Consider the following 23,357-nt stretch of genomic DNA (forward strand, 5'->3'; position numbering starts at 1 on the left):
CCCCTCCTCCGACTCCTCCAGGCCCACCAATGAGCGAGGGCGGAAGGAGGGGCCCGGGCGGAGGGGCGGAGTCACGAGCTCCGGGGAGGTGGAGCTAGTGCTCCACTGGAGCGCCGCTGGGAGCTAATTTTAGGCACGTGGAGATCCCCGTTATTTTCCAGCTTCTAAGACTGGAGTGAGGAGACAAGTGGGGTTCACGTCACCTCTCTCGCCGAGGATGTAACCTTCGAACGCCCCCACCCACAGGCCTCCCCCCGCCGTCGCTACTTGGTACACTCCAACCTCTGAACCGCTCTCGCAGCAGAGAAGGGAGCCCCATCAGCGAGACCTGTGGAGCGGGGAGGGGCCGCCATTGCGCGCCACTTTGAGCCTCTCCGGGAACCGCGCCGGCGCCGGACGAGAAGGGGGCGAGGCGAGGGCGGGAGGGGGGCGGTGGGCGTCGCTGCGCCTGCGCGGCGGGAAGCCTCGCAGAAAGCGCTCACTCCCCGAGTCCCCACCAGCTTGGTGGGCAGCGACACCCCGGGTTCCGCCGCAGTTCTGGAACCGAGCGCCGCTCCGGGTGACGCCGCACTGCCGGGGGCGTGTCTCTGCCCCGCGCCTCCCGCCCTCGCCCCGTGAGCCTCTCTGACCCCTCCTTTCCGGAGTCCCGCGTCTCGGCCGCCGCTCCCAGCCCACCCAGGATAATGGCGACAGCTGAGGGTGAGTAACGGGCATCCGGGACTCCGCCGGGGCCTCCTGCCCTCCACGGCCTGCCCGGCCCCCGGCCTCGGGCTCCTGGTCTCGGCGCGGACACGTGCGCCCCGTTGGCCCTGACCCCAGCCTCCCTGGCAATGCCGGATCTCCCGGTCCCCGCCCCTCCAGGCCGCCGCGCGGTCGGACACGTGGCCCGGCGCCGCGGTACCGAGCCTTGTAAATAAAGCGCCCCCCGGCCTCCCGAACTTGCCGAAACACCCAGGACTGCGTCTGGGGTGGGCTGAGGACGGAAGGGAAGGGATAGTTAGGACAGAAATGGCCAGCGGGTGAAGAGGTGCCTGGAAGTCAGTTTTGTAATCAATAGGTACTGAAAAACAAACACTGGAACATCTCGTGTTGACTCTTCAAACTAGGTGACTCTTCTTGTTAGGTTAATAATAACCTTCTATTCCAGAAAGTTAATCATTGAACCTTCTGAAAAATTTGCTATTTTCTGTCCCGATTTGGGGTGTGTTTTTAAAGTAGTCTTGTAAAGCCATGATGGCTTTGGAGGGCTCTGAAACCACCAGGCAAGTGCACTAATTTGTAGCAGGCATTTCGGTACTTGTAGCATGTTTCCCATGATTAAGATATTTCTACCCATAATTCCTACCCTATTTAATGACTAGGTTAAAAGGTATTGATTCAACTAAATTGGGAAGGTGGGGCAGTAGGTACAAACTTCGTTTTGCCTTTTACCTAACCTAGGCAACATATTGACTTTTTCCTGTCTCTGTTATCTCCCAAAATGAATCAATTGTTCTAAAATTTTTTTACCTTTTAGCCCAGCTGGCGTGGCTCAGTGGTTGAGCATCGACCTACAAACCAGGAGGTCACACTTCAATTCCCGGTCGGGGCACATGCCTGGGTTGCATGCTCAATCCCCAGTGTGGGGCATGCAGGAGGCAGCCAATCAGTGATTCTCTCTCATCATAGATGTTTCTCTCTCTCTGTCCTCCTCTCCCTTCCTCTGAAATCAATAAAAATAAATTAAAAAAATTTTTTTTTTACCGTTTAAATATCTCGAGTCTTTTTCCCATTACTTTTCCTTAGACCAGGACGTTTCTTGCCTGTATTGCTGCGACAGTATCCTAACTCTTCTCTCTGTCTCTTTCCCCTTCTTCATTTCATTCTTCATACAGCAGCCATAATGATCTTTCTAATATAGAAATCTGTCATTTTACTAAATGCTTAAAAGCCACATGTTTGTTCTTGGGATAAAGTCTAAACTCAGTCAACATGGTGTATCAGACCTAAAGGATGAGGAGTGAAGGAAACCAACTTTATTCTAGGCCCAGGGAAGAGCATGTCCAAAGCCTGGGAGGGGGATATAGAAATTCAGTTACAGAAGTTAGAGTCCCCGGAAAGGAATGAGACATTGAATTTGGACCACTACGCTGGGGCTGTCTTGAAAGGCCTTTTTTAAGCCTTGTCCGTGAGTCAAGACATTATACCAGGAGATGGGAATTCATCCTCTAAATTATGTACCCTGCTGTGGCCCGCCTCTTTAGTTAAACTAGATTGTAATTGGTTTGTTTGGTGGTTCCCTGCACTAGCTGGAGATGACCTACTTCCCCAACTCTTGTGGAAGTCTTATCGCCTGCCATTTGTTGCTACTCTTAGCTGCTGCCACCCTCCCTGCCCAGCAGCAATGTACACACAAAGTGCTCCAGATGTACTGAAGTTCTGCCATGTATTCTTTCCCCCATGGTCTTTTTTCATTACCACTACCTACCCCTTTCCCTCTTCTGGTTAAATTGTGATCATTCCTCAGATCTCAGCCTAATCCTCTCATTGTTCTTTGAGGTCTAGACTAGGTTTGGTGACCCCGCTATGAACCTGTGTTCCCATAGTCTATATTTCTTACACTATACTTACTAGATGTCTTATTTAATTTCAGCTGCCCTCAGACTCAGGGCACTTGACAGCATGAACTTCATCTCCTTTACTGGTATATCCCTACTACCTGACACATGAACATTAAAAAATGCTGATACTGAGAATGAGTGATTTCTCCCCTTGGAAATGTTAAGTCCTTGAACTTCTGTTATCTCTGATCGTCATCTAGGTCTTACAACCTGCATCAAAATTGGGTTCTCTATGGGTGGGGGATTGAGCTTGCAACAGGTACATGCCCTTGACCGGAATCAAAACCAGGACCCTTCAGTTTGTAGACTGGCAATCTACCCACTTTGCCAAACCAGCTAGGGCAAAATTGAAGTCTCTTGTCCTTACTTCCTCATACTTTTCTGCAACTGTTAAGAGAAAGGGTTAACTAAGGGTAGAAGATTGGGAAGCAGGATTGAGAAAGAGAAAGGAGCTTCCAGGTGAGCTAACTACTGATGGAGGTGCCTTTCCTTGCACATTAACTTGAATCGGGAACCAATTTGGCTGAACTTGCCTATCTCACCTGCCATGGAAAGCAGAAGTCAGGCAAAATAAAGCATTCCCTCTCCCCCAACCCTGGCCCCTGCAAGCTAGGTTAGTTATTGTATGTATGTGAAAATACTAGTATATTTACATTAATTTTAATGGATCTTAATTCTACTTCAGTTCTGCTCTAAGAGTCAGGTTGATAGTGGAAAGACCACAGAATTTGATAGAAGATTCAGAATTTTGTCTGGTTCTGCCATTTCCCAATTCGTGACCTCTACCTTTTTGATACTTGTTTCCTAATCTCTACAATTATTTACACAATAGTTCTTCACAAAATTGTGTGAATCAAATATGATGATGCATGTGGAAATACTTTAGAGTATATGGTAAGCTCCTATGCAGATGAGCTTATTATTAAAATTTTGCTTAACCACTGTGTTCATTGATTCATCATTCTAAGTAGTCTTCACTGTTTAGCAAAATTCTTCCTGAAATATGTTTCCATTCTATTTCCACAGTACTGAACATTGGTAAAAAGCTCTATGAGGGTAAAACAAAAGAAGTCTATGAATTGTTAGACAGTCCAGGAAAAGTGCTCCTGCAGTCCAAGGACCAGATTACAGCAGGAAATGCAGCCAGAAAGAATCACCTGGAAGGAAAAGCTGCAATCTCAAATAAAATTACTAGTTGTATTTTTCAGTTGTTACAGGAAGCAGGTAAGTGGCTCTCCCAGTAGCCTCCCACTTCATGTTCTCTCTCACATACACATACTGGTCCTTTTCAGGGAGAAACGACACATTGTATTAACAGCATGTTGATTACTAGTTATTATTTTTTTTAGTTCTTAGAGGAATCAGGTAAGTGGCTTCCCTTTATCAGGGAGGTATATACACAACACACTCTAATCTCTTTCATGGGTAGATGACACTATTTGTATTAACATTTTGTTTGGAGATGCCTCACAAGTAAACTTATTTAAATCAAACCAGGGACTCAGATTTCACTATAACATTTTACTTGGTTTGGAATTAGTAAGTAGTAGTATTTAGTTAATTAAAAGGAATCTTCCCTGCAACTTCTAGGGCATCTTCCTAAGAGAGACTTACCTATGAAGGACCTTAAGGAATGTACCTATGAAGGAAGCAAATTCTGGTGTTAGGCAGCTCTAGTTGATGAGTTGAAATTTATGAGCTGTAATTCTATACAATTATTCTGTGTTCCATCCTTGGAGATAATACAGAATTTAAAATTTCTCTTCCACTTGAAAGCTCTGAAAAGTGTTTGAAGACTAACCACATTTCATCCCGCTATTCCCCAAGTGAGGGATTTGGACTAGATCAAAGATCTTCAGGATTACCTCCTACTCCAAAACTGAAGACTTTCCAATAGAGATGTCTACTAGAAAGATAAAAGCAAGATCAAAACATTCTATGGAGTGAAGGAAGGGGAATTAGGATAATGTATTTTTCTGCAGCTTGGTCTGTGGTGTATGAAATCTTAACCTGTTAAAGATTTGCACTCTTTCCCTTTAATAGTCTCATTGTCTTCGATCATTCAACCTTTGAAGCCTCTGGTTCCTTACCTATTAAATAAAAGCTTTGTTCTTTATCTCAGTTCTAATTTTATAACTTAATAACTTTGTCTCCTTTTATTTGCACTTTTCCCAGTTGCCCTTTCGTAATTTAGAGCTTCCAGTAAGCATTAGTCTTCCTTAAATCAAAAGGGGGATTTCATACACTTGTTGCCAGTCAAGGTAGACATGCCTGCCTTATACAAAATAAGGTAATTTATGCAGCCGTATCAAATTCGGTGCCTGATCCCCTCTGCTGGGCCTCAGGGATAAGTTTGGCTACAGACATCAAGGAAAACAAAAAACAAAATAAGGTAATTTAAGTTAAATCCATTCTGTTAGTACAGAATGGGTTCTAGATAGTTTTGTCTCTTCCAAAGTACCATTTCACTGTTCGTTAATACTCACCCAAGGATACTTTTTCCACCGATTTTTAGAGAAAGAGGAAGGGAGGGGGAGAAAGAAACATCGATGTGAAAGAGATACATCTATTGGCTTCTTCCCGCAGGCATCCCAACCGGTGCTGGGGATCGAACCTGCAACCCAGGCCTGTACCCCTGACTGGGAGTCAAACCCAAGTTACTTAACACTGTAAATTGTTAATAAATTAGTATCTGTGTACCCACGGTAATTGCATATAGCTGTGGGAGTGTGTGTGTAGCACACACACATATATGCACTTTAAAGTAATAGAAGATAAGTACAGCCCAAGCTTTTTGCTTATTTAATAAGGCACTATCAGTATACTTTCTGGGGTTTAAGAACAAGTGAATTAGAGTGATCCAAGTTGTTTAGGGTGTCTCCTAGTTTGACTTTGAAAGTCTTGCAGCTCAGGTAACTAGGAAAATTGATTACCTTAAATAAAGTACTCTTAACAATTCTCTTTAAACTATTGTATTTGACACATTTAACATAGCTGAAACTTATTTGGCTCACAGGAAATGTTGAAAAGTATTTTCCAGGCTTTATATGTTGTAAAATTAAGGAAAACCTAGGTTTTTTAAAATTCTTGAACAAGCCAGCACCGGTTTGGCTCAGTGGATAGAGCGTCGGCCTGCGGACTGAAGGGTCCCGGGTTCGATTCCGGTCAAGGACATGTACCTTGGTTGCAGGCACCTCCCCAGTGGGGGGTGTGCAGGAGGCAGCTGATCGATGTTTCTAACTCTCTATTCCTCTCCCTTCCTCTCTGTAAAAAATCAATAAAATATATTTAAAAAGATTAAAAAAAAATAAAATTCTTGAACAAATCGGTTTGAGGACAGATTAAGAGTTCTGTTAAGCTTTATGTAATTTTTACTTGCTACTAGTTGAATAAATGCTGTGTCTAATTGACCACCAATGGTCTATTTAAAATTTTTTTCTTTACAACCAGGGTTATGTTCCAAATTAAGGTATTTCAAGAAATTAGAATGGGAAGAGCACCAGAATGAGAATCAATAAATCAGGATCCTAGTTTTCTCGTCACTCATGAACAAACTATAAAATACTGAGCAAATAATAGGTATAGGTAATACTGTTTTTCCCTGGTAATTATTATATTACACGCTATACCTGAGTTAGAAGATTTGTGGATTTGGTCTCAATGTTTAAAAATCAAAATTTAACCTTTAAGTTTCAGCTCTCCCACAAAAATGCACTGAAATTACATTTAGGTGTGAGAGTAGTGATATGAATAACAATCCTACGGGTTGCCAAACCACGGATGGGAAGCTGGGCAGCCTTAATACATGGATGGCCCCAGGAATATGTGGGCTGTTTATCATACGTGGCCATTGTAATTCAGAGTATGAAGTAACATATTTACATTTTCTTAGTAATCTTGATGGCTTTGAATTTTGTAGACAACAGACAAATGGGGGGAGTTCTTTTTCTCATTGTATGTAATCATGAAATTTGCTTTAATGGTTAGCATGTGTATTAAAAGGAATCATATCATTTAATCATTTAACTAAATCAGTCTTTTTTAGAAGTGTTGTTTTTTTTTTCTCTGTACAAGTTTATTACCATAAGTTGATTCTGTGCTTTTGGTTCCCTTAGAGATGTGTGTATGTCGCAGGGTGGGGGCTGGGAGGAGTTTCTCTGGGTAAAAGTAACTTGTTTATGTTTAAACAACAGATTTGGACAAATGAGCAAATATGACTAAGGACTAATAGGTCTGAAAAAGAATAGCTCTTGAAACCCAGCAGTGAGGCACATAGTTAATCACCTTGAGTTAAGGATTGATGTCAATCATCTGCCCATGAGCCCAGTCATTTCCTGGTTATGCAGCATACCACAATTTACCCTGTTTCCATTGAATTTTACTGGTCAAACCCAGAGGAGATGCAGAGAAAGCAGCATAGGTTTTGGAACTGGACAGTGCACTTCCAAGTCCAGGCACCATTACTCATTGGCAGCATAACCTAGAGTTTCCACTTCATTTCTTTGAGTCTCTGCTTCTTTCACTATAAAATGTAAATAATAATACCTATCTCAAAATTTTTATATTTGGTTAAATAAGATAATGCATAAAACACTCAGAACAGTGCAGAGTTTTTATAAATGTAAATTCCTTTCATGTATGGATACATACGTATGATCAATGATCTCTAGTCCTTTCCTAAGAAAACTTTTGTCTTAGAGGATTACATTGGCAATGGAGGTACTAACATTGCAGCCTTGAGATGAATATTATATTAAGCCCATGCGGGTTTGTTGATTCGCGTTCATGCTCTAGTATTACTTTGTATTGGGATATAATAACACTTTGGGGACAGGTAGTATAGTATAGTGGTTAAGTGGGCAGCCCACAGAGTTCAGTATGGGTTGGAAACCCTGCTATACCTACTACTAGCTGACGTAACTACTGTGCCTTAGTGTCCTCATCTGTTTGTTGGATAATCATACTACCTACCTTATCAGGTGTTATGAGGGTTAAACAAAAAGAAAATAAATTAGCAATGCCTGACAAATTAGGTCTTGATAGTTTTAAAAGTTACTTTGTGGCAAAATATACATACATAAAATTTACCGTTTTAACCATGTTTACATGTACAGTTCTTGGCGGTAAGTACATACACAGTGCTGTGCAACCATTACCACTATCTATTTTCATAACTTTCATTGTCCCAGACAGAAACCCTGACACATTATGCCGGGGTCCAACCCCAGCAGGTCCAGGGGTCCCCAAAGGTGTAGACGGAGTCGGCGAAGAAGGAAGGACACGGAGACAGTGTTCAGTTGATCAGCAGCCTAGCCAGGATCTCCAGCCAGGATCTCCAGCCAAGTTCTGGTCTGGATCTCCAGCGAAGTTCTGCTGTTTATTGTCTTGTTACATCCGCATTTATACCAGTTGATTTTAATCCTGTCAAGTTCTATTACAAAGGTTAGGGCGTTTCTTATCTCCATTCCAGGGAGTAAAGATTATGTAGCTTAAACATGATTGTTTGTAGTTAAAGTGATTAACTACCCGCCTGGCACTTAGTTAAGGAGTTTCATCCCCTCCCTAACTTCAGGGAAAAATTCCTACCTGGGGAAACAACCTTTCTAGGAGAGGCATCCCCTCCCTGACTTCAGGGAAAAATTCCTACCTGGGGAAACAACCTTTCTTGGAGAGGTGACCTTGGTTAAAACACACAGCGCTAAGGGGAGCAAACATATTAAGAACAGTATGCTATATACGCCAGGTCCCTTGAAACATATGCTGTGCAGATGTTTCTTTCCTGCAGCGACTGTGTCAAGCAGCAAGGATGGACCGGCTTCCGGCAACATTAAATAGTAATTCTCTATTCCCCCTTCTCCCTAGCTTCTGGTATCCTCTGTTTTACATTTATCTATGAATTTGTCTATTTTAGGGACCTTATATACGTGGAATGAATTATATTCATTCGTTATTTCACTTAGCATGTTTTCAAGTTTAATGCATGTTGTAGCATGTATTAGAATTTCATTCCTTTTTATGACTGAATCCATTGAATGTATATACTACATTTTGTCTACCCATTCATCTGTTGATGGACACTTGGGCTGTTTCTCCCTTTTGGCTATTAGGAATTACTAGTATGCTGTTGTGAACATTGGTGTATGAGTACCTGTTTGAGTACCTGCTTTCAGTTCTTTTCAATATAGCCTTTCGTAGAAGTGTTATTACATCACTCTATAAAGTAATACTATAGCATTAATGGGAACTCCTACATGAGTTTAACATAACGTTCATCTTCAGGCTGTAATGTTAATACCTAGAAATCCTAGAAATGGAATGCTAATATGGTTTGTTATTTTCCAAGACTACCACATAAAATAGCTCCCATTTTAAACATCACAAGTCAGCTCTTTATTTTAGTTTTCCAATAATAGTTTGAATAAGAGAGAAGGAGAGGAAGAACAACTATTTTATTTGCTGTTGGCCAAATTGGCCATTATGTCCCTGCTGCTAATTGTTGGGTGGTTTTTTAAAGATAATTTGCTTCTAATGTTAAGAGAAAAAAGCTATTCAAAATTTAAGATTATAGCCGATTGTGCTATGTAGATCGATTTTTTACAAGGCCTGTATAATAATGGACCATAGAATGCTGGGGTCCAACCCCAGCAGGTCCAGGGGTCCCCAAAGGTGTGGACGGAGTCGGCGAAGAAGGAATGACATGGAGACAGTGTTCAGTTGATCAGCAGCCTAGTCAGGATCTCTAGCCAGGATCTCCAGCCAAGTTCTGGTGTTTATTGTCTTGTTACATCTGTATTTATACCAGTTGATTTTAATCTTGTCAATTTCTATTGCAAAGGTTAGGGCGTTTCTTACCTCCATTCCAGGGAGTAAAGATTATGTAGCTTAAGGGTGATTGTTCGTAGTTGAAGTGATTAACTACCCGCCTGGCATTTAGTTAAGGGGTTTTATTTCCTCCCTAACTTAAGGGAAAAATCCCTAGCTGGGGAAACAACCTTTCTCAGAGAGGTGACCTTGGTTAAAACACATAGCGTTAAGGGGAGCAAACATATTAAGAACAGTATGCTATATACTCCAGGTCCCTTGAAACATGCTGTGCAGATGTTTTTTTCCTGCAGCGACTGTGTCAAGCAGCAAGGATGGACCAGCTTCCGGCAATAGAACAGGAGAATCCTGCAACTAAATCTAATGATTAAGTGCCACTTAGATAAGTTATGTGCCTCGTGCAAAGTCCAGTACTCATTGGCAGAGGATGTTCTCAATAAGTATTTTTTGAATGAAAAAATTAATGAATGATAAAGACACTGCGACTCAGATCTTCTGATCCAGTATATATTTTGCCATGTGACATGAAAGTGAAATAAACCTGAGTATTTTGATAAGTAGTAGTAAGACATATTAATTTTTCCTATTTCTACTTTTTAAAAATTACATTTATTTTTGATAGTGTCATTTAAGAGAAATGTAATTAGCTAAATAGGATTTTATTTTTTGTAAGGATAGAGTTTTATTATGCTTCAGGTCTACTTTTTAAAATACAATTTTAATGGTGTGGTTTTACTTTTTGTTATTCATATATAGGTATCAAAACTGCTTTCACCAGAAAATGTGGGGAGACCGCTTTCATTGCACCTAAGTGTGAAATGATTCCAATTGAATGGGTTTGTAGAAGAATAGCAACTGGTTCTTTTCTCAAAAGAAATCCTGGTGTCAAAGAAGGGTACAAATTTTACCCTCCTAAAGTGGAGATGTTTTTTAAGGTATTTATTTTATGCATCTGTCTTACTATAACACAACTACAAACTTAAAGTCAAACATTTAAACATTAAATCGATGATGTTTCTCTCTCATTTATGTTTTCATCTCTCTCTACCCCTTTCCCTCTCAAAAAAAAAAACAATTAAAGAAACTTTTTACATTACAGTTGTCACTCTAGAAACATGTCAATAATGTATACTTCCATTAGCAATCATAATTCAGCTTTTAAAAAGGAAACACCTTTGAAAACCTATCTTACTTTCTACCAAGGTGACTAACAAAATAAAATTAGAAATTACTAGGAAGAAAAGTAACAATTCAAAAAAATTTTTAATTTACTGTTGAAGAATTTGAAGTAAAGGCTACTGTGAGGGGTCTTTTATATTCTAACTAGAGGCCCGATGCACGAAATTCATGCAAGGGGCTCGCTCGGCCCTCGCAGCCCCAGTTTCGTCCAGTCTAATTAGCATATTACGCTTTTATTATAGATACAGGAAAACTATTATCAATGTCTCTTATAAGCAAAAACATACAATAGAGGAAGTAGGAGTCCGTGGTTATGAACTTGTATTGGTTTTCTTTATTGAAACTGCTTTTCTCTTTCCATACTTGTGTTTAAGTTAGTTTCTAGAGAGAGGCCAAATTCTTTCAATACTTTATAATTAGAATGTTATCCAGATATTTTAAGTTTTAAAGTAACTATTGAAAGTAGACCAACTGAATATATTTGCTGTGAATTAAAGGGTATTTTAAATAAAATTTAATCTTTAGGGGAAATTTTTTAGAGGGATATTTCTGAGGATTCATGCTCAAGGGAAAAAGGACTTCAGATTCTTAGAAAAGTTCAAATATCTTATATTTAAACTAGAGGCCCGATGCATGAAAATTCGTGCAAGAGTAGGCCTTCCTTTCCCAGCTGCTGGCACCAGCTTGGCTCTAGGACCCAGGCTGGTCCCTCCAGCACCCGGGACCCGGCTTTGTCAGGAAGGATGTCTGGTCTAATTAGCATATTATCCTTTTATTATAGATTAATTGTAATCCTATACTTTATTTTCAGGATGATGCCAATAATGATCCACAGTGGTCTGAGGAACAACTCATTGCTGCAAAATTTTGCTTTGCTGGACTTGTTATAGGCCAGACTGAAGTGGATATCATGAATCATGCTACACAGGCTATTTTTGAAATACTGGAGAAATCCTGGTTGCCCCAGGACTGTACACTGGTTGATATGAAGGTACAAATAAAATGAAGATTTAAAAGTAAAAAATTACAACTGAGAAATGTCTTTAGTAGTATAGTTTTGAGAAACTTTTCTTTGGTGATCTGCTGTTTCTAGATTGAATTTGGTGTTGATGTCACCACCAAAGAAATTGTTCTTGCTGATGTTATTGATAATGATTCCTGGAGACTCTGGCCATCAGGAGATCGAAGCCAACAGAAAGACAAACAGGTAAGTGATTCTTCAGGGTTGTTGTTACGTTTTATTCATTGCAAGATCAGGCTCTGGTAGAGGAGAAAGGAAAAGTGGGAGGCAAGAAAGGCAATTATTATTTACTAGAGGCCTGGTTCACAGTGTGTGGGGGGGCGGGGAGCGGAGGGCGTGTCCCTCAGCACGGCCTGCACCCTCTCTCAATCCAGGACCACTCAGAGGATGTCCGACTGCTGGTTTAGGCCCGATCCCGCAGGGATCACTCTCACAATCCGGGACTGCTGGCTCCTAACCGCTGGCCTACCTGATTGCTCCTAACCACTCTGCCTGCCTGCCTCATCTCTCCTAACCACTCTGCCTGCCTGTCTCATTGCCCCTAACCACCTCTGCCTCGGCCCCCACCACCATGGCTTTGTTGGGAAGTACACCCAGAATGATGTCCGGGAGGTTGTTTGGCTGTCCGGTCTAATTAGCATATTATACTTTTATTATAGACTAGTGACCCGGTGCACAAAATTCATGCACATTAAAAGGGAATTAATTAGAGGAAACATTGTAATATTGTTATTTGCCCTTTCTCTATAATAGAAGTGTCAGAGATGAAAGAAAATTAGTAAAATGTATATGAAAATCTCCCTCCTGTAAGAGTCTGGGGCACGCTGTGGGACCCAGAGTCAAGTCCCCGACGACCGCGCAAGCGCGCCTCTAAATCACATGAGACCCAGACCCGGCGGCCCCACCCCCGTCAAGCCCCGCTGAGTCGGGGGTACAGCTGAATCCCCCGGCCCAGCACCAGGGCACGACGACCATTTGCATATTAGCTCTTTATTATATAGGCTTATGATTTGAACCTGTGTTGTTGATTGCTATTTATTTAAGGCTAAATATCTCATATTTCCTATATCTTGGAAAAAAAGGTAGGAATAATACCTTACATTTACAATGCAGATTTCTCATTATTGTAATAGACTCACACAGCAAGTATTATCTTTGATTACTTGAAAACTAAGATTTTGAAAGATAGATATCTTCACAATTACAGCAGTAAGTGGCAGATCTGGAACTCTATCTCAAGTCTTCTGGATCTTACCAGGTTCTATTTCTATTCTTTCTGAAAAAAACATAGGGCAAGGTTCACTTTATATGAGAATTGTCATGGCAGTTAATTGTAGTTTAAGTGTACTTCACTAAATTATTTTTACTCTAAATTCAAGAAATGAATTCATAAACTCAGATACATTTTCAGATATACCCTTTGCTAGGCAAACTCTTCATAATCTGTATCCAAAACTCAGAAACCAAATAATTTCAGATAGCAAGAATATTACTAATTAAATACTTGCAGCCTCAACTTTCTGTCTTTATTTTCTAGTCATATCGTGACCTCAAGGAAGTAACTCCTGAAGGGCTCCAGATGGTAAAGAAAAATTTTGAGTGGGTTGCTGAAAGAGTAGAGGTAAACCTTTTGTTGTAAATCCACACTATATTATGTGTTTTTCTCTCAGAACTTCTTACTTCAAAATAACTGGATCCCTGGATCCCCTGCTATTAAGTTTCCATTACACTTCTCCCAAATCCAGTTGAGGAAATCTAGAATCCTTGTTTCCTCCGGCCCCTGCAAGAGAAGTCTTGCATTTCTTACTAACCTCTCCACTGCTACTCAGAGTTCCATTAGCATGGGTTCCATTATCAGAGTTCAGAATTAAGAGTTCCTTGTGACATTAAAATGTCACTTTAAGAACTATGGTATTGTCATTACTGTGATTCCATGGAAATTGAATAGGATTTGTGGTTATCCAATCGTCCTATCTTTCAGATCATCATTTCCATGGGAATATGCATTTGGATTCCTGTGACTAACTTAAAGATTTATAAAACAACCTCTGTATTTTGGCTGATTATGCCTTAAAACCTCCATTAAACAGACTGTACTAAAAATCTTAGGATAAAATATATTTATAGTTTTCTGAATATTAGTTAGAAGTTGAATATTTATCCATTGCTTATTATAATTAACAGTTTGGTTAAGAAATCATACTCTTTTAATTATGAAGAACTCTTCTTTATAGAAGTTATTTTGAAAAGTAAATTCTCTTACATTTTGTTCTGTTTATCTTAAATTTGGTCTATTAAAAAATAAAATATTCTGTTCAGATGTATTTTTAGTATAAACTGTAGCTCTACAAATTAACTCGTTCCAATATTTATCCATTTTTGTCCTTATCTTCTTTTGCTACGCATGTTTTTTTCTTCCAGTTGCTTCTGAAATCAAAAAATCAGTGCAGGGTTGTAGTATTAATGGGCTCAACTTCTGATCTTGGTCACTGTGAAAAAATCAAGAAGGCTTGTGGCTATTTTGGCATTCCATGTGAACTTCGGGTGACCTCTGCCCATAAAGGACCAGATGAAACGCTGAGGATTAAAGCTGAGTACGAAGGTAAACATCAGATAACTGGAGCATTTCAGGATGTTCTCCACATTTTGCCAAAGAATTTTATGTTTAGACTAGTAATGCTTATAAAAGAGTGGGTTAAAGAGAATGATTTGACAATTCAAGCATGGAAGGAAGATAAAGACTACAATTAGTCTTTATTATTTTTTAAAATATATTTTATTGACTTTTTAGAGAGAGAGGAAGGGAGAGGGATAGAGAGAAACATCCATGATGAGAAAGGAACATCATCGATTGTCTGCCTCCTGCATACCCCCCACAGGGAATTGAGCCTGCAACCTGGGCATGTGCTCTGATTGGGAATTGAATCAGTGGCCTCTTGGTTCCTGGCTCGACACTCAACCACTGAGCTACACAGGCCGGGCTGTCTTTACCTAATAAGAAGCCCCTCAAACACTATTTCTTAAATACTCCAACAGAAAATAGGGCCCATGTCAATTATGAAAAGCCTGAGGTTGAAGCAGCAGATCTTCTCAAGTATCTTTAATGACCAGCTTTTCCTGGGAGGCAAACATGAAATTAAGTAATTTCAGAATTGAGTATATAAAAGAAATCTCTTGATGAAATAGCAGTGATCTAAAATAATGGAGCCCTAGAGACCATGACCAAATGTTTTTCAACTGGAAAAAATGTTTTTGAATATTCTTTTCAAAGGTTGTTGCTACAAGAGTGAAGTTAAGTTTTTTTAGAGAGGAGGGAAAGGTCTCAGAATCCTTTGATAAAATAATAAAAGCCAGACCTCTTTTTCCAGAAAAATGCAAAGGAGCAATTTATAATTTTATCAAAGAATGAAATGTTTTAGAGATATGTTAGAAAATACATTGAAGGGTTTTAAATACTTGAGTACTATATTGAATTTGTCTTCAACTCTTTTTTAAACCTAAAGCTCTAGCCTCTGTTACTCTTAAAGGACAGTGGTCTGGTGGTGGTGGTGTTTCCTTGAGTCTGAGCAGCAATAGTAGAAGTGGCCTTTGAGCCCTTCCCTTTAATCTTTGGTACCCGCTCCTCTCCTTTAACCTGTGGATCTCAAAGATGGCCAAACCTATTCTTGCTACTTCACTGCTTGATGTATAATAAGTGGCAGAGTGAGCCTTATATTTAGAATATAATAATATGTAATATGAATATGTGATGTCTTATTTATGCTTTTCTGGAGACTGATGAAGGAACTGAAGGAGTTAAGACACATGGGCCCTTATTTTCAACCTATCTTTAAATATCATTTGACTATTTAGCATAATTATAAACCTATGATTTCCCTAGGGGATGGCATTCCTACAGTCTTTGTGGCAGTGGCAGGCAGAAGCAATGGTTTAGGACCAGTGATGTCTGGTAACACTGCATACCCAGTTATCAGCTGTCCTCCCCTCACTGCAGACTGGGGCGCTCAGGATGTGTGGTCTTCTCTTCGACTACCCAGTGGTAAGATACATTGAATTTTTAAAAATTCTTTATTACAAAGTTTAAACATGCACAATAGTATAGAGAATAATGTAATAAAACCTTATGTACCCCTTACCCAGCTTCAGCAATTAACATCTTGTTGCATCTGTAGCCCTCTTCTGGATTATTTTAAAGCAGATCTTAGACATTATAGCATTTTATACTTAAACTAGAGGCCCAATGCACGAATTCGTGCACATTGAAAGGAAATGAATTAGAAGGAATATTTTTATATCGCTATTCGCCCTTTCTGTAATAGAAGTGTCAACCAAATTCACAATTGAAAATGACAGATGGAAACACACATGTGCGATTGGCGCCAGAGAGAATTTTATATGTATCGCACATGCGTGAGTCAACTTAGGCTTTTATATATATAGAATAAACTTGCTTAATTAGACCTGCTTTCTGATGTAGCTAAACTTTCCAGCCCAGTGAAGCACCTCAACTTCTCTTTCAGGTAATTGTCAGCAACACAGCAGTAAATATCAACATAAAGCAGACTGTTATTGTAGATCATGCAGGGAGAACAAAGGGTAAAATATTTAACTGCAGCGTGTTTGACTATATTCTGCGCAGTGAGAAAACCTTAAGTCGTTTTCAAGTTCCACAATTTCTTCTTTTCAGTCGGGTCAAGTTTCTAAACTTTCTAAATCTCCGTTTTCTGGCTAATGAAAAGAAAATAGGATTCCACTGAGTCTCCTATCTACCTACTCCAGGACTTCTGTGAGGATCAAATGAGATGAGGCATGGGAAAACGCTTCATAGACATCTGGTTAAAGTGTAAAATGTTTGCACCTGGCTATAAAGCAAGCCGTGTTCCTGGGCTGAAGAAACTCCAAGGGGCTAGTGTCGCTAGGGAGAGGAAGCCGGGCGTTGCTGCAATGTCATTACCCGGTGCCCACAGCGACAATTTCTGAGGGCCACGTTTTGTGCCATGGGGGTCTCAGCAGTGTTGGCTGCAATTTGGTGGGGTGTTGCTCCGGGGTGGTAGAGGAGCCTGTGTCCCATTTGGGGAAGCCGAGTGTTGCTTTGTGGTCGCCAGGTCTGCGGTGCCATTCCTTTGTAAATGGCCAGTGCACATCACAGCAGCTCCTGCATTGAGCATTTGCCCCCTGATGGTCAGTGCGCATCATAGCGACCAGTCAGACAGTTGGGGGGACACTTAGCATATTAGCCTTTTATATAGAGAGATACTTAAATATACCTCTCTAAGTGGTAATGACTCTAGTTTTTAAATCATAAGCTTGATACCCTTTATACACCTAAGAAAAATTAATGGTAATTTCTTAAAATCATCTATTTAGTGTTCATGTTTTTCCAGTCTTCTCATTTGTTTATGAATTTTCTTTTAGGAAACTTGTAGGATCTTTTGTCTATCCATTCTTAAATTTCACAAAGATGTGTCTTGATGAGTCTGTTTTCATTCTTGGCTTTTAGTGAGGGCTTTTACTCTGGAATTCTGATTCTTTTAGTCCTGGGAAGCTTTTCTGATTTACTTAATAATTTCCTTCCCCTTCCATTTTCTTTCGTTTTTTTGATTTATTATTCAAATTTGGACCTCCTTGATATCTATTTTCTTTCTCTTGTTGCTATACTTTCTGGAGTATTTATAGTAACATCTTTTATTTGAGATTATTGTGTCTTTCACATTGGTTCCTTTCCTCAGCTATGTAGAAAACTGGGGCACTGTAACAAGCCAGTTGGAAGCCCTGTGCAGATGGGTGGGGCTTGTCAAAAGTGGGCTCCACTGTGGGGTCATCTGGTAAGGCTGTTCTTTGAATAACCTCTCACGTCAATGTCTTTCAGTCTTTTCTCATGTGTTGCCCAGAATTACCCAGAGTACCTTTCTAGGCTCAGTCTCCTACTTGGAGGAATAAGCCTGGCTGCTAGCATTTAGGAAGCTGGGGACCTTAATATTTGCAAACTTAGTCCCGTTTTCACTATGGCATTTCGTGTCTCAGCTGTGCCTGGTGTCCTCCAGTCCACAGAAGTCTGGACAAGTCTGTTTTGCCTTCATAAAAATTTAAAATTGCCATGGCCCGGAAGGTGCTTGCTTAGGTACATAGGGTGGGGAAGGGAATTTGAGGGGCCAAACTGCTTCTTGATTTCCTTCTGCTTTGCCCCATTTTCACCCCCACTCCTCCCTTCAGATGTGTCTGGTGCCCCTAATTCCTGAACCTTTCAGTGGGTTCCGTCAGGCTGCTTCTCATCCTTCCCTGCTTCCAGTTTAGGATTACATTTTCTTGGTATACTAAGTAGTGACCACTCCTTTTGCCTTTCAGCTGTGTTTATGTCTATTTTCTTTATTCCCTTTACTGCTTTTTATACAACTTCTGATAACTATAAATAAAACTGTAACCAAATCTATACTAAAGGAAATAATATAGATATTATCCATGCAGCTTAAAATAAGCTATCTATGGGAATGTGGTAAGCAAAAATTACATGTTTTTAAACATTTTTGAAAATATATTTTTATTGATTTCGGAGAGGAAGGGAAATAGAGAGAGGTAGAATCATCAATGATGAGAGAACCATTGATCAGCTGCCTCCTGCTTGCCCCCCCCCCACTGAAGATTGAGCCCACAACCTGGGCATGTGCCCGTGACTGGAATCAAACCTGGGACCTTTCAGTTCTCAGGCCAACACTTTATCCACTGAGCCAAACTAGCTAGGGTGCAAAAATTAGATTTTATTTAGTATTGTTCAAGGAGAAACAGAGAACTGAAGATTTGTACATTCTGATCACTGGGATTGTGGGATTACCTTTTGAGGAATAGTGTTTCAGTGGCCTGGGTAAAATCCTGAAAACTCCCATTTCTCTTTCTCTCTCTTTTTTTTTTTTTTTTTTTTTTTAAAAAAAATATATTTTTTATTGATTTTTTACAGAGAGGAAGGGAGAGAGATAGAGAGTCAGAAACATCGATGAGAGAGAAACATCGATCAGCCGCCTCCTGCACATCTGCTGGGGATATGCCCGCAACCCAGGTACATGCCCTTGACCGGAATCGAACCTGGGACCCTTCAGTCCGCAGGCCAACGCTCTATCCACTGAGCCAAACCGGTTTCGGCTCTCTTTCTCTTAAAGCATGCTCACTAGTTAATCTAATATTTTTTTCCGCTTCAGGTATTTGCCTGTCATCCTTACGCAGGGGCCATGCTAATACTCTCTTCAGTGTCATCTTTGGGATAACACTAAAAGTAAAGTGACTGATGTTACATATGTTAACACAAATTAATAAATTAACCTTGTGATTTATACTATAATATGGTTTTTTGTTGTTGTTAATCCTTACCCAAGGATATTTTTCCATTGATGTTTTTTTTTAGGGAGAGAGAGAAAGGGTTAGGGAGAGACAGAGAGAGAAACATCAATGTGAGAGAGAGACATCCATTAGTTGCCTCCCCACACGCACCCCTAAAAAGGGACCACACAGTCCCCGGCATCTCCACCAAAAAACAACAACAACCACAAAAAAGGGACCACATACTAGGGATTAGGGATCGAGCCTGCAACCGAGGTATATGCCCTTCACTGGGACAGTCCACAGGTTGACGCTCTATTCACTGAGCCAAACCGGCGAGGACTGTAATCTGTTCTTATTGGGGATATTATAGTCAGAGTCAAAGAGCATAGTGAATTCCAAGAATATTGGGAAAGGGGAGCTTTTGGATTGATCAGATAGCTACTCTTTGACTTTAGTGATGGTCATAAGTACCACCTCAAGAAACCAAAGCTGGGCAAACATGTGGCCCCCAAGGAAGTTAATTTTTTTTAATCTATGGTCATTTCTTTTTTATTAATTTTTTTTGATTGATTTTTTTTAGAGAGAGACATTGATGTGTTGTTCCATCCATTTATATATTCATTGGTTGATTCTCATATGTGCCCTCACCAGGAATTGAACCTGCAACCTTGGTGTATTTGAGACAACACTCTAACCAAGTGAGCTACACAGCCATGGCTACTCTTCAGTCTTTTAGATCTTATTACTATTAAATTTACTTACAACCTGATACTTATTAAGGTTATGCTTTGGATTTGACTCTTTTACTGCGTAAAAATGTTAAAGATTAGTTAGAATGTAAAAACAAAAGGAGTAGCTAAGATATTATTAAAACAATTAGCATGCCTCAAGTTTGTCTAAGAACAGCTGTTTCTACCCTCTTGTCCCTTGTTTTATTTCTGTTGTCCTTCACCAGGATTTAAAGGGATTGTGTATGTGAAAAGAACTTTGAAAAGGGTAAATATCTTTGCCAGTGAATTCAGAGAGAAGAGTCATAGATAATGCATATAAAATACCTGCTCGTAGCAGATATATATTACTTTCCTCTTATAATCACTTCACCTCCCCAACATTAAGGATAGTAACTCCTGCAGAAATACTTGAAATAAGAATAATACAGTAGTTTTTATTATGGATGGTTAACAGGACTTCTCTGAGTATAAAATAGTTTGCTTAAGTAGTACTTTCAGTATTAATTGACAGCTCAATTTTCTGTCTTTTCCTTTCTGAACCAATAGGTCTTGGCTGTTCAACCATACTTTCTCCAGAAGGATCAGCTCAGTTTGCTGCTCAGATATTTGGATTAAACAACCATTTGGTGTGGGCCAAACTGCGAGCAAGTATATTGAATACATGGATTTCCTTGAAGCAGGCTGACAAGAAAATACGAGAGGGCAATTTATAAGAAAAGAACATCGTTGCATTTTTTTAGGAGAAAAACTATAACTTTCTAGTTTATAGAAATTATAGAAAAAACTATAGCAAAATTATAGAAAAAACTAATTTTTTTTCCTGCAGAAAAAAAAATCAGGCAAGATGAAAAGATTTTAAATCAGAGAAAACGAAACTTATTAGTGAATAATTGCTTCTCTAGATTCATGGATTAGTAGAATATATGTACATATCTAAAGACATTTTAAAATTAACCTCTTTCCCACTGTACGGTCATTGCTAGGTAGGTAACAATCAAATAAATTTCTTAAATTCTAATCATGTCCTATTATAGAGCTCTGAAGTTACTACTTATATCTCCACCCATAAGTTCTAGACAGTTAAAGTGGCTTTATTAAGAACAGCTGATAAAGAGCAATACCGTTCTCTTCCTCAATTTGATCTTTACAAAATTCTAAGGACATGGTTTTTTATTTGCAGTCAGTATCTCAGAAAATGGTGTGTATCTTTAGCTATTGATAGACATGTTTTGTTTTCATTTTGTTTTGTTTTTTTTTCCTGAAGAAAAGTTGAGATTGATGGGGAAGGGAGGGAAGACACAAAATAAGATGAAGAGGCAATGTGAAAGCCATGGAAAGGGAACTTTTCTGAGAACTTCTGATGGGTGTCAGAGCAATTTGCCATGGAAAAAAAGTAGAGCCACCTTTGCCTTCAAATGAAAGACTTAGTGAATCTTACTTGGCTATGGTGGGAATCTATGTGGGTCATAAAATTCTTTTAATTCTGATAAAACGTATTTGAGCCACACTAATAATCCCCAGTGTACCATCATTTTCAAAAATTGGAATCTCCCAGGTGATAACCATAACTAGTTTATTTCTTATAACAGAATAAATCTGAACAGTGTACCCAGCAAGTTGTTACTGAGAGGTATTATAGTTCACCATCAATCTATAAACCATATAGATTGGGACTCTTTTGTTATGCAGCCATGAGGATTTTATAGGTCACTAAACTTTCATCCAAGTGTCCATGAAACCCCTTACACTTGGTATGACTCTTACCAATGACCTACACAGTCTGCACTGTTTGCCTCTCAAACATTAACGAAGTGGCATTTCTTACACGACTCTCACCTAATCTCTGGTGGAGTGTGTTTAACTTACCACTCCTTTCCTGGGGTAGACAACAATATATCCCAACATCTCTTGATCATTTCTCTATTACTCTTTCCTCTTAAGTATTGATGTTTCCTACTATTGAGACTTTCCCTTGTTCACAAATAATGATTGGATCATCTTCACTGCTCCAGCTAAAACTAGCATCCATTGACTTCCAGCTATGTCTGTAAACTTGTATATTCAACTGTCCATCTCTCCCTGTCTGAATGCTCCAAACTTAATTCATCTTCCACCAACCTTGTAACTGGCTGCACTCATTCTCCCAAATCAGAAGCTTGATTTCATCCTCAATGTTTTTCTTGACTTTTCACATCTAACTCATCACCAAATATTGGATTTACCCTGTTTACCCATTCTCTGTGCAAAAGCCGCAAGAACGGGTCAAATTCTACACATGGTGTGACCTAGAAGGACTTCCTTCTCAACCCAACCTTTTTGAAGTTTGTCCAAGAACTTACAACATACCTTAAATCCCTTTTGCAACATTGACTCCTTTGAAAATATGCTTTTTACCCTCCAGAAAAGTATACACACTGAAGTTATCAACCGATCCCACTGATGGTGCAGTTCTCTTGAAGTCTACACAAGGACTGTAGGTTAAGTAGGGAACTTAATTGCTCTCAATTATTGTACTATCTCTTTTTGGTATCTTTACTTCTTAGAATGTCCTCATTTCTGTCATTAAAGCTATTCATTAGTTAATAGAACTTTATTTTTACTAACTCCACAAAACATTCCTTAATGACCGCTAGCTCCAGTAGCCACAAGTAGTTCTTTCTCTGTTGGATTGTAAACTTCAAAGGAGAAAATACAGTTTTACACTTCGTTTACCTTAAACTGCCTCATAATCTGATACGCTTTGCCTAGCTACCTGAGATGGGGGAATTATGTGCTCTTAATAGTCTGTGTTGAGGACAATTAAAAAGATTGTCATTTGAGATCTCTGGGGTGATAACTCAGCCTCTCTGCAGGGTGCTGCAGCGACATAGCCACAGTTACAAATGCACAGAGGGCCCTGGAGCCTCCTGGGTTCATGAGAATGGGGACCACACACATCAGCTGCAGAGACCGTCCTGATTCCCAGTCCAGCTCTGCTCCATCCCAGCTGAGGGACGCGCTGATCCCTGGTTCTGACCTGTGAAATGGGAAGGATGGGCTGGGCTGGCTCCAGGTGGACACTGGCTGGGCGGCAGGGATGACTCTTACTGTCTACACTACAGGAACAGGAATGGGCCAGCAGATGGCGACAGCCTCTGCCGCTTCCCAAGGCAGGCAGCAAGGGTGGGCGAAAACCACACCACGTTACCCTTTAGAAGGGGTAAGTGGGAGGCTGAAGGATGACTTTGGGACCAGGTGGGCGGCCAAATGCCCTGGGAGGCCTGTTCCGCCTGCCACTGTGCAGACTGGTCCCCTCTTGGCCACACTGCGCAGGCCAAGCCCTCCAGGAACTGGACGTCAACACAGACTGGGTGCTCGGGGCGTTGAGGGGGTGGAGATGGGGAGGGACGGGGATGGGGGGTTGTTAGTGAGCAGAGTGCTGGTGTCTGCACCCCTCTATCTAAGGGGTCAACTCATCAGCCCCTCCCAGGCTGGTTTGATGACCCTGGGGCTGCAGGCAGGACCTGGAAGACCAGTGACAGGCTGGGGCACGGGCTCAGCAGGTCCCTGAGCTGCAGGGGAGTGTTGAGGGTGCTGTGTTCTGGGGCTCCAGGGGATGAGAAATGCCACCGGGGTGGGGTGGCATGAGGGACTTGGACGAGGCGGCACAGGGGCAGAGCCACACCTCACAGCCAATGTGGGAAGTCAGCCTGT

At 40.5% G+C, this 23,357-nt stretch overlaps 1 protein-coding gene and 1 non-coding gene across 3 annotated transcripts; one reads left to right on the plus strand and one right to left on the minus strand.

The window, feature by feature from the left end:
* The first annotated feature begins 181 nt into the window (after positions 1-181).
* On the plus strand, positions 182-22,382 carry PAICS (phosphoribosylaminoimidazole carboxylase and phosphoribosylaminoimidazolesuccinocarboxamide synthase). Of its 2 annotated transcripts, XM_036334879.1 has the most exons (9): positions 190-699; positions 3,627-3,824; positions 10,179-10,357; positions 11,413-11,592; positions 11,695-11,808; positions 13,160-13,243; positions 14,044-14,224; positions 15,503-15,661; positions 20,211-22,382. In XM_036334879.1, the coding sequence occupies exons 1-9, from the start codon at positions 684-686 to the stop codon at positions 20,375-20,377; spliced, it is 1,278 nt and encodes a 425-aa protein (XP_036190772.1). In that variant the 5' UTR covers positions 190-683; the 3' UTR covers positions 20,378-22,382. The 2 variants fall into 2 exon arrangements, with proteins under 2 accessions (XP_036190782.1, XP_036190772.1); XM_036334889.1 differs by lacking the exon at positions 15,503-15,661 and having other exon boundaries at positions 182-699.
* On the minus strand, positions 18,793-18,894 carry LOC118661551. The gene has a single exon (XR_004969365.1). It is a non-coding gene; the product is annotated as a U6 spliceosomal RNA (small nuclear RNA).
* Positions 22,383-23,357: the final 975 nt, after the last annotated feature.

This window comes from Myotis myotis, unplaced genomic scaffold, assembly GCF_014108235.1.
Source record: "Myotis myotis isolate mMyoMyo1 unplaced genomic scaffold, mMyoMyo1.p scaffold_m19_p_1, whole genome shotgun sequence".
Taxonomy (NCBI): Eukaryota; Metazoa; Chordata; class Mammalia; order Chiroptera; family Vespertilionidae; genus Myotis; species Myotis myotis.